The 9886-nt window shown below is 53.4% G+C and overlaps 1 protein-coding gene across 1 annotated transcript; it reads right to left on the reverse strand.

The window, feature by feature from the left end:
- Positions 1 to 208: 208 nt before the first annotated feature.
- LOC104513950 (C-C chemokine receptor type 7-like) lies at positions 209 to 9545 on the reverse strand. The gene is given in 4 exon segments (XM_010157461.1): positions 209 to 1017; positions 1020 to 1254; positions 2977 to 3026; positions 9536 to 9545. Coding segments are annotated over 4 exon segments (1104 nt in total).
- Positions 9546 to 9886: the final 341 nt, after the last annotated feature.

Here is a 9886-nt window from a genome sequence, read left to right on the forward strand (position 1 = left end):
CCCTGCTTTGCTGTTAGTCACGGCTTTACTGAGGTGTCTCCGTCCATGGGAGTGTTGGCTAGCAGTGCTTGCTGACCGAAATACGGACAGGGTTTCCCTCTTAGAGCTGTCTTTCCTGCAGTTGTGGCAGGTCTCGCTCTACCAGTCATTCAGAACAGGGAAGTGTACAAACTGTACCAGCTTGGTCAATGCCTGCCGGGAGCTGGGCTTACGGGGAGAAGGTGGTGGTTGTCTCTGTCTCCATGGCAAAGGAGAACCTCTTGCTCTCACGGCAGGTGGAGAGTTGCCAGAGCCGCTCCTGGCTCAGGCAGCCCAGCTCCTTCAGCAGCTTGAAGAGGTCGTTGCGGAATTTGACGCCGATGAAGGCGTAGAGGAAAGGATTGAGACAACATCGGAAGCAGGCCAGAGTGTAGGTCACGTCATCTGCCATGTCAAGCTTCTTGCTCTCCTCGCACGAGCTGGTGTGGTTGAAGGCTGAGATGGTCTTGGCCAGCATGACGCCGTTGTAGGGCAGCTGGAAAACGACGAAGACAATTACCACGGCGATGATGACCTTGATGGCTTTATTCTTCTCAAAGTTGCGGGCCTGGAGCAATGTCTTGATGATGATGAGGTAGCAGACAGACATGACCAGTAGGGGAAATAAGAAGCCAAAAACCATTTGGGACACTTTGATACCAGTGTTGAAGGTCTGCAAGTCATTAGCGATGATGGAACAACGGGGATGGTTGTCCAAGTTATTTACACCACTGTGAACCAGCTCAGGGATTGAGAGGATGAAGGCCAGGAGCCAAATGAGGACGCACGTGACTTTGCTAATGAATATCATCCTGGGACGGAAGCGGTGGGCTGAGGCAGCCTGAACGATGGCAAAGTACCTGTCGATGCTGATGGACAGGAGGAGCAGCATCCCGCTGAAGAAACTCATTTTGCAGATGCAGTAGACGGCTTTGCAGGCAAACTCCCCAAAAAGCCAGTACATGGCTGCGCTTGTGGCCCAGAAAGGGAGGGTCAAAAAGCCAGGTTCAGCAAATAGATGTCCGTCATGGTCTTGAGCCTCTTGAAGTAGATGTAGGTGAGCATCACCAGCCCGTTGCCCAGCAGCCCCGTGAAGCAGATGAGGGAGTACATGGCGGGGAGGAAGGCGGCGCGGAAGTTACGGACTTCCTCCTTCTCGCACAGGGTCTCGAACATGGTGTAGTCGATGGTGGTATTGGAGTCATAGTCATCGGTGACGTTGTTCCCGGTGCAGAACTAGAACAAGGAAGAAGAGAAAAGCGTGTTGGGACGGGCACTGTCCCCCTCCGTGGCCGTTGCGGGAAGGGAGCCTGGTGCTGGAGTACTCAGCCCAAGTCCCAGGGAGTTCCCAGGCACTGGCCTGTGCCAGCGTCGTTACCAGAGCTGGCAGGGTCTTGCGGCTGAAACCATTTCCCATAAGTATGTGAAGTTTGGGGTTTTTTAGGGGTGCTCAGGGTGGGAATTCCACTGAGTGCTCAGCTGCAGGAACACCTGCAAACTCTCAAACGTGTGGCTGCTTTCCAGAGTGTTTCAGGACCCATGTACAGCTGTAGGTACAGTCACCTGTCAGCTGGACCGGGAAAGACAACACATCCATCAGCGTTCTCAGATAACGTATCCGTCAGCGTTCCCCTCTCAGGAGGGATAACGTTTCCTCTTGGCTGACTCCACTCGTTTGGCATTTTCTGACTTTGCTATTCCCTCCTCTCTCCCGCCGCGATGCTCCCGTTGCTCCCGTCCCCTCTCGCTTGTGACAGTGCTAGAAGAGGGCTGCAGTGGTTGTGTTTGTCACGACAGCAGCCTGGCACGGCAGGCATCGGTGTCCTCCCGGGCTTCCTGGTTCTGCTGCCGCCCCCGCCGAGGGGAGAGGCTGCTGAGCGGCTGGAGCAGCCCTGCGAGCCAAGGGCTCTGTGGGAAGACTGAGCTGGAGCCTCCCTGGGCTGCCTTCTCTGCTAAATTAATAGAGGTGTCAGTGAGACTGAGAGGAAGCACAGCAAGGGAAGCAGGAAACTGTTACCGTGCTGGCACAGACACGTTGCTGGTGTCTCATTGAGGTCCCTGCCCTGATGGAAGTTGATTATTCTTGTTTCATCTTCCTACACTGCCATAACCTACAGGGCAGAGCGAGTTTGTGGTATCTGTGCCCTGCTTTTTTGTCACTTATTAGTCTCCAGTACCTGCTCTCCACTGCAGAGAGATGAAAGGTTTCCCCTGGATACCTCTGCTGTTATCAGTGAGTATCTTAGCGCGCGCTCCATCTGGGGCAGGCTTGGCTTTCACCACATCCTGCCTGCTCACTGGAGGCATGCCACCAGAAGTGAAAGGGAAAAGCAGTGGGCTGCAAACTCTCCCTGCTCTGCTGAGCCTCTTGGAGCTGGGGGCTGCGGCGCAGCTGAAGCTGCTCCTGTGGTTGTGGGAGCGCGGCTCCGGCGCAGGTCACAGCCCAGCTCTGTGCTTTGGGTTCTCCTTCCCGCCTCAGATTTACTCTGAGCAGGAACAGGCAGAGGAGGATGCTGTGAACTCTTCCTCCTTGGGCGCACCAGCTCTTCGACACTGACCTCGGGTAAAGCCAAGCGCTTTGACCTGGTATTTCCACAGAGCAATAAGCTGGCTCTTCCCAAGCACCCGGCATAGGATGCTCTTGGCTTTCCTGAAAATGCTCATTTTGGTGCTAGAAGGGGACTCGGTTCTAACAGCCAGGCCATCTTAAAATCACAGCGTACGTCACTGGTGCTGTTCTCTTTGTCATTCCTTTTGTTTGCTTTCCCTCTGGCACCACTCTGCTCTCTCACCGCCCACCCCCGTACGCGCTGGACCCGTGGTGTGAGCAGCCGTGTCCCCGCACATCTCTGCAGGGCTGTGGGTGGCTGCTGTTTGCCTCTCAAAGATTTTGAGATCTCCCTCTACCCACGTCACAAATGCAGCTGGATCTCAACAATGTTGTTTTTCACATCTTACCTGAAAAATTAGAGGAAGGCTGAAGACAAGGGTGACCTTTAGCTGCTTGCCTGCAGAAGAAGGAGACACTGGATCAGTGTTAGCACTTGAAGGGAGGGGGTTCCACATGGTGCTCACTTTGAAAAAGCAGCACTTGACCATGGCATTCTCAACCCTGCAAAGCTCCCCACAGCTGGGGCAACTAAAACCGGGTGCAGATGCTAACAGGATAATCCAGGGACACGTAACAGGGTGTTGTCAGGGCACAGATAAAGTCTCAGGAGTCTGGGCCCCCCCAGTTTCATCTGTAAAGGCTGGTGGCTGAAGGCAGTCAGCAGCCTGTGCCTTGTTCTGAGCTGTGGGGGAGTGGGATACCCAACCCGTGTGAAAACCTAGAGCTGTGAGTGCAATAAATCTGGCCCAGCTGTTCCCTGAGAGTGTGGTGGCAGCACTGCAGAACAGGAAAGCTCTGCTCCCTGCAGGATATACCTGACTGAAGCCAGCTGAAATTTATTGCTTGTCTCTAAATGTCAGCGTTGGCTTCTGCTGCTCTGGGATGCGGAGACGCAGGATGCTGACAGCTGGGAGGAAAAATTAAATTCGGAGCCAGATGTGATAATGGTGAGAGCAATCTCAGACAAACAGTTCTTCCTGCTGTGGTTAGCAGAGGCACAGAGGCCAGTGAAAGCTTTCTCTTTGCTCTATTTAAAGCATGTAGCAGTGTTTACCTCAGACAGTTGTGACTGAAAGTTGCTCAGGCTAGGTGGTGATCTGGCAATTAACTGGGAGAAAGCCCTCGCCTCTGGCGTGAGCAGATGTGTCCTTCCTTGAGGGAGAGCTGGCGTCTGCTGCTTGGAGCTTCACACTGCTCCTTCTGGGATGCCCCTCTAGGCACTGGCTGGTTCCCCATGCTGCAGCCCTCACTTCCCTGCTGATATCCAGGATCACTGAGCAAGGCTGGAGCAGAGGCAGGAGATGCCTTTGACTTCAGCTGCCTGTTTCTTCTAGGGAGCGTGGCTTTCTCCCTGTGGATAAGCCTGTTTGTTCATAAACTTGTTGCATTCCTTCGCCCCTGTTGTGCTTTGCAGCCCGTTGTACGCAGCTCTGCTCTGTTCCTTTGCAGGGCTGCTTTGCACCCTGCCCTGCTCTGCCAGTCTCCTGGGCAGGCGTTGCACTGGACCAGGATGATGAGCTTCCACTGCTTTGGGTAACTGCAGCCGTTGTGCCGGCACCCCCACGCTGGCACGTGCGATAGCATCGTTAATGACTGAAAGTTGCTTTGGTGTCTGTAATTAGAGGTGCTGTTTGTACGTGAGGGGTGGTGTGTGGGTGAGAGATCCTCAGCCACATGTGAAAACAACTCGTACTGCTCATCCCCAGAGCCTGTACATGAGCTTCCCACTGGCTTGCAGAGCTTGTGCCTGGCCTTCCTCCCTGACTTCCATCCTGTGTACAGCTGGGTGCTTAGTTACGCTCATACACCCCTCACCTCCTCTGACTCCCGGGGCAATCTGCAGAGTGAAATGGTGCGTTGCTACGGCCAGGAATGGAGCAGGCCAAGGTTGGGTGTGAGGGGGTAACTGGGCTAACTGCTTCTGGCTGTATTTTCCGTATGCCCAGTGGCTTTCTCACCAGTCCCAGACTGCGGGAAGGGGTTTGGTGAGCATCTGGCTTAGCCATCTCTCCCTTCAGCCTCTGCTTTAACTTCTGCGTCTGACACACAGGAAATGCAGTGAGAGCCCACACCACTTAAACTTGATGGGTGAACTTAAGCCAGACTGTAATTGCCCTTCCTGCCTGGGACACAGGCACGGGGTCCCTGACCTTTGCAAAAACCAGCCATTGGAGCCTTTGGAGTTCTTTTCCACCTTCCTAATAGCCTGGTTTCCAGTGACTCCTGGAGTTGGTCCCTATGTCTACCTGTGCCTGGTGACGGAGGCTTATTAGCTGTCCTAGCCTGTCACACCGAGCAGGGGCTGGGGCCTCAAAGGCGATTAATTTCCTATGAGCCGTATAAAAAGTAGGCAGGGAGAAGGGCCACAGAGGAAAGGCACCAACCTAAATCATATCACAGCATGGTTTGAGTGGGAAGGGACCTTAAAGCCCACCCAGTCCCACCCCCTGCCGTGGGCAGGGACACCTTCCATAGACCAGGTTGCTCCAAGCCTCATCCAGCCTGGCCTTGGGCACTTCCAGGCATGGGGCATCCACAGCTTCTCTGGGCAACCTGTCCCAGTGCTTCCCTGCCCCCTCTGGGAAGAACTTTTTTCTGATATCCAATCTAAATCCGACGCCGTCGGTGCATTGCTCCCAGCATCACTCGGTTCACATGTCAGGGGTCTCATGCCAAGGACACGTGGTTCCTTGTGCCAGCCCGATCGCCAGCACGGTTGGCCCTGGGCGCTTGGCCCCTGAGCACGGTACCATCTTCCCCTCCTTTTTGTTCCATCTCCCCATCAAGCCCCAGAACCAGCCCAGTCCTTACTTAATCTGAAACCTCATGAGCGTGCGGGGAGTTGCTGCTCTGCTCTTTTCTTTCTTAACACGCTGATGTGCCTAACGAAATAGGGCTGATGGAGTGACTCAACTAACGATCCTGAAACAGTTCAGTAAGTGTCATTCCTTTGAAGATCTTCACACTTTTTTTCTCTGTTGCTGTTTCAGGTGTCTTAAATGTCAAATGATTTTCAGTATTAAAAAAAAAAAAAGCTTGTGCTGTTTCTTCTCCCCCCCCCGTCCCCCCTCCCCAGCTTACGCACTCGCAAAGCCGTGACCAGAGCGGTGCTGCAGCCTCGTCCTCCCTCCGCACCAGCTCGGTGGGCAAGTCCCTGCGTCACCAGTCTCAGGTGGACTGGGCGACACTCACGTCTTCCCTGCATGCTCGTAAGGGTCTGGGGAGAGAGGGAGGGGGAAGCAGAAGCAAACGCTTTGCGGAGAGGAAATGAGGTGCTCTCTGGAGTTTAATAGGCACTTTTAGGTAGCTTTCTTAAATTTTTCTTTCTTTCTTTTTCCCTCTGCCCTCTGGCAGTTCTCTGCTGTGGGTATTTTCCTCAAGTTTTGTTCCTCAAAATATTAAGAATAAAAAACCCCCTCTCAAAAGTCCCTGCAAACTGAACCAGAAACCTGGTTTATAAAAAGACAACACAAACCCACTGCAGAAAATGAGTCAGACTCGTTCGAGAGCCCCGCGTCAGCCCCCAGGTCCCTCGGCGGGTGATGCGCTGCCGTGCTGCAGCTCGCACAAGCTCCTGTCCTGCGGGCCCTGGGAAGGTGTGCAGAGGAGAATTGCTCCACGATGGAAGAGGGAGAGGGGACAGCAGCCCCGTGGGTTTTGAAAGCCTCACTCCGTGGAGTGAGCACAAGGGGTGGGATTCATCCTGCTGGCATCTGGTTGGTTGTTCAGTTTCCCTTGATAGCGCAGGGGAAAAAATGGGTGTTTTTAGGCACCGTCCAGCTGTCCTGGGGTAGCAGCTAGTTCATGCCATGCTATGGCAGAAGGGTGGGTAGGGACAGATGAATCCCGTCCTGTTGATCTGAATCTCCCCCAGCGTCAGCAGCTAACCTTAAGCAAGATAAAGGAAGCCGCAGTAGCAGTGAATCCCCCAGGTACGCCCAGAAAAGCTTCTGACAGTAAGAAATACTTGGTAGCAAAAAGTCTGCCCCGACGAGGAGCAGAAACACAGCCCTGTGGGACACAAAACCCTACAGGACGGAGCCCCGGGTCAGCTCCTCCCCGAGCAGGTCAGCCTCTGACCAGAGCCGGTGTGGAGGAGCAGCGGCGGGGGCTGGGAACGCGCGATGTGAAAAGCGGGAGTCGGGAATGCTTTGGGGAGCGTTGGCAAAGCCGAGCAAGCCTGGCTGAACCCTCCTGGTGAAAGAATGTTTTTCTGTTGGCTAAAACCACAAAGCAAAAGTTTTGGTCTCGAGCACCGTAGCACATGTGTAGGCAGCGAGTAACGTGCTGTTTATATCTTTCAACGTGTACCAGTTTCTGGTGCCTCTTCACTATCGGTGTAGTAGGCTTTTGGGGAAAGAACCGACTACTTCTGAGAAAAATTAATCATACTTCAGTGATATAATGACTATTGGCAGTTAACGGTGCCTGTTCTCTCCCCCCTTCCCTAAACTTCTCACAGCAGGGGAAGGAGACCATCATTCTGGGAGTTAACAGTGGAGCAGAATTTTACTTCATGTGTTCATAGACCTGTAGTAGAAGAAAGTTAATAATTATCTGCCTCCACCCCTTTTAGGAAATTGTGAATCAAAAGGCAAGATAAGCAGAGATAAGCAAGTTAAGAATGAATTTTTAAAGTGAGCCAATCAAGTCCATAGAATCCCGGGCTGGTTTGGGTTGAAGGGACCTCAAAGCCCACCCAGCCCCACCCCCTGCCATGGGCAGGGACACTTTCCACTAGACCAAGTTGCTCCAAGCCTCATCCAGCCTGGCCTTGGACACTTCCAGGGATGGGGCATCCACAGCTTCTCTGGGCAGCCTGTTCCAGGTTCCTATATAACCATAAAAACCCCAAAAGGCAGTAATGCTGTGCATCTTCCAGTGCTGTGAAACACTTCTGGAATGTTCCTCTGAAATACAACAGCAGGACAAAAAACCCAAAGCGGGAAAGTTGTCGTACGATGACAAATTCTTGTCAGGTTCTCACTAATTCTCTTTTTCCTGTCATAATTAACCTTTACCAATTAGCTGAATCAGAATAACGGCTGTCCCCCGGATACTGAGCACCCTAAAACCAGGAACCTGCAAAGCGCCTGCACGATGTTGCAGAGGCCAAGAGTTTGAAGCGGGTGGTGAATAGGTCCAGCCAGGTTATGAGGGGTTGGGTTGGATGCAGATTCCAAAATTCAGGGATTTCCTAAGCCTTTGATGGCTAGGAGCTGGAAGGATGCATCCAGGAGAATGCATCACTTCCCTGCCTTGGGGGGGTCCTGTGGGCCCCAGCGCCTCCAGCTGGCACCCCCACAGCACCCCCAGGTCAGTGCAGAGGCTGGGAGACCCTGAGCTCCCCGTCTGCTGCTCAGCGCAGGCTTCAGCACCAGCCGCACCGTATGTGGCTTCACGTTCGGCCACGGCACGTGGAGCACCCCTCTGCTTAATCCAGAGATCCCCGCAGCCCCTGCAAGGGGAGAAATCCCTGCCTGGAAAAGGAGGAGTAGTTTGGGAGCTGAAACACTGGACAGAGATATGGACAGAAGCGGTTGTTCCCCGGCTGTACCGGACCAGCTCTCTGTGGGATCCTGCGTGAGTCGCTTCAAGTTTTTGCATCTTGCCCTCTTCTTTTTTGAGGAAATTAATACTCTGGTGCTACAGGCAGAGGCACCTGCAGGGAATTGGGGTGCTCAAATTGGTGTATTCACAGACTGTCTCTCGTCTGCCTGCAGCACCTCACACGGGACACCTACACCTCCCAGCCTGGGGAAGCCACTCACATCCCAGTCAGAGCGTTGAAAATGTCACAGGGAGAAGGCAGCAATACCTCCCATTTCATCCTCTTAGAAAGCTTAACTCCTCACACCCTGAACCAGGCTTCGCTGGGATGAGCTCCGTGACTGCTGCCCGTCGCGTTCCCTGTCCCTACGACAGCGCTGACCGTGCTCTGCCCGAGAGGCACCGGTTGCGGTGTAATCCCAGCGTGGTTCCTCGGGTTGTAAGCTACTGCCTTCGTCTCTCTTCCCTGCACCTCCGTCACACTGGGGTTAGGTGTTTGCAAATGTTTGAGCAATAAAACCCCCCAAAACGAGCAAAAAAAGGAGTAAATCCTTGTCTTACGGGGGAAGAGGAGCCTGCACCTTATCTGCCACGTCTCCGGCCCACAGTGCCGTTCCCCTCCTACGGCCACCCACCTCCTGGTGCTCCGGGTAGCTGGTGCCTGCAGAAGGAGCGGTAACGCACGGCAACAGAGGATTCAAATCTTTCAGCAAGGAACAGAAACCAGCTGCCTTGTGCCTAATGGCATGTCATGTGCCAGAGGGAAGAGGCTTCTCGCTTGCTCTTCCCCACGTGCTTGGCGACGTGCAATCCATGGGAATACGGCCTGTGCAAGGGCACTGCCTCGGGGCTGATCCAGCTCCGAGCAAACCCAAACCCCGAACTTCTCCAGCAGTTTTGTTGCTGTAGTGAAGTTATTCATTAATAGAAACAATTTGCATGAGACAATTTGCAGAGACGTAGCCAACAATACACTCAGATGCGCTTGCTCCTAATGATTTATTCACTGAATTTAGGTGTTGCCAAGGAGGAGGCGTTGGCTCTCATTTTTTATTAAGAATGTGGAAGAAAAGGAGCTCTTCTCACATAATTTGTATATTTGCTTTGGGATAGAATGGCCCCTTGAAATTGCCCCAAGCCTGTTCTGTGTGTCTGTTTCTGAAGTAATCAAGAATTTTTTGACCTTGTAAAAGAGAACTTCACCTTTTTTTTTTTTTCAGTAGTAGAAGGAGAAATACCTTTTTTATTGTTTAACTACTCTATCTGAAGTGCTTCATCCCTGTGTCATGGGGCATGAATTTGGGCATGATCAGTAAAGCCAGAGACACAGCCAGAGGCTGCGGAGCAGGTACTCACCACCATCCATGGTCTGGTCTCCAACAGAGCTGCAGTCACACGATGGGCTAGAGCATCGTCTGCTCCAGCACAGCCTCAACGCGCCGCAGCTCCTGCCAGGGACCCTCTTTGGGAAACTCTGTCTTTTATACTTCCTGCCTCTCTACGGGGAGCTCGTGACGCACCCGGCGTCGCTGACATTTCGTAGACCCTCCTCCTCCTCCTCCTGGCGCGTTCCCCAGTACAGGAAAGCCGTGCTGCGTGCCGCGCTGCCTGCAGGCACTCGGGGTGCTCAGGTGCTTCCTCGGCGCGCAGCCGACGGCTGCACACAAGCAGTTTTTACCGAGACTTGGTAAAATGAGGGTTCTGCTT

The sequence above is a fragment of the Eurypyga helias genome, unplaced genomic scaffold (assembly GCF_000690775.1).
Source record: "Eurypyga helias isolate BGI_N326 unplaced genomic scaffold, ASM69077v1 scaffold10548, whole genome shotgun sequence".
Classification (NCBI taxonomy): domain Eukaryota; kingdom Metazoa; phylum Chordata; class Aves; order Eurypygiformes; family Eurypygidae; genus Eurypyga; species Eurypyga helias.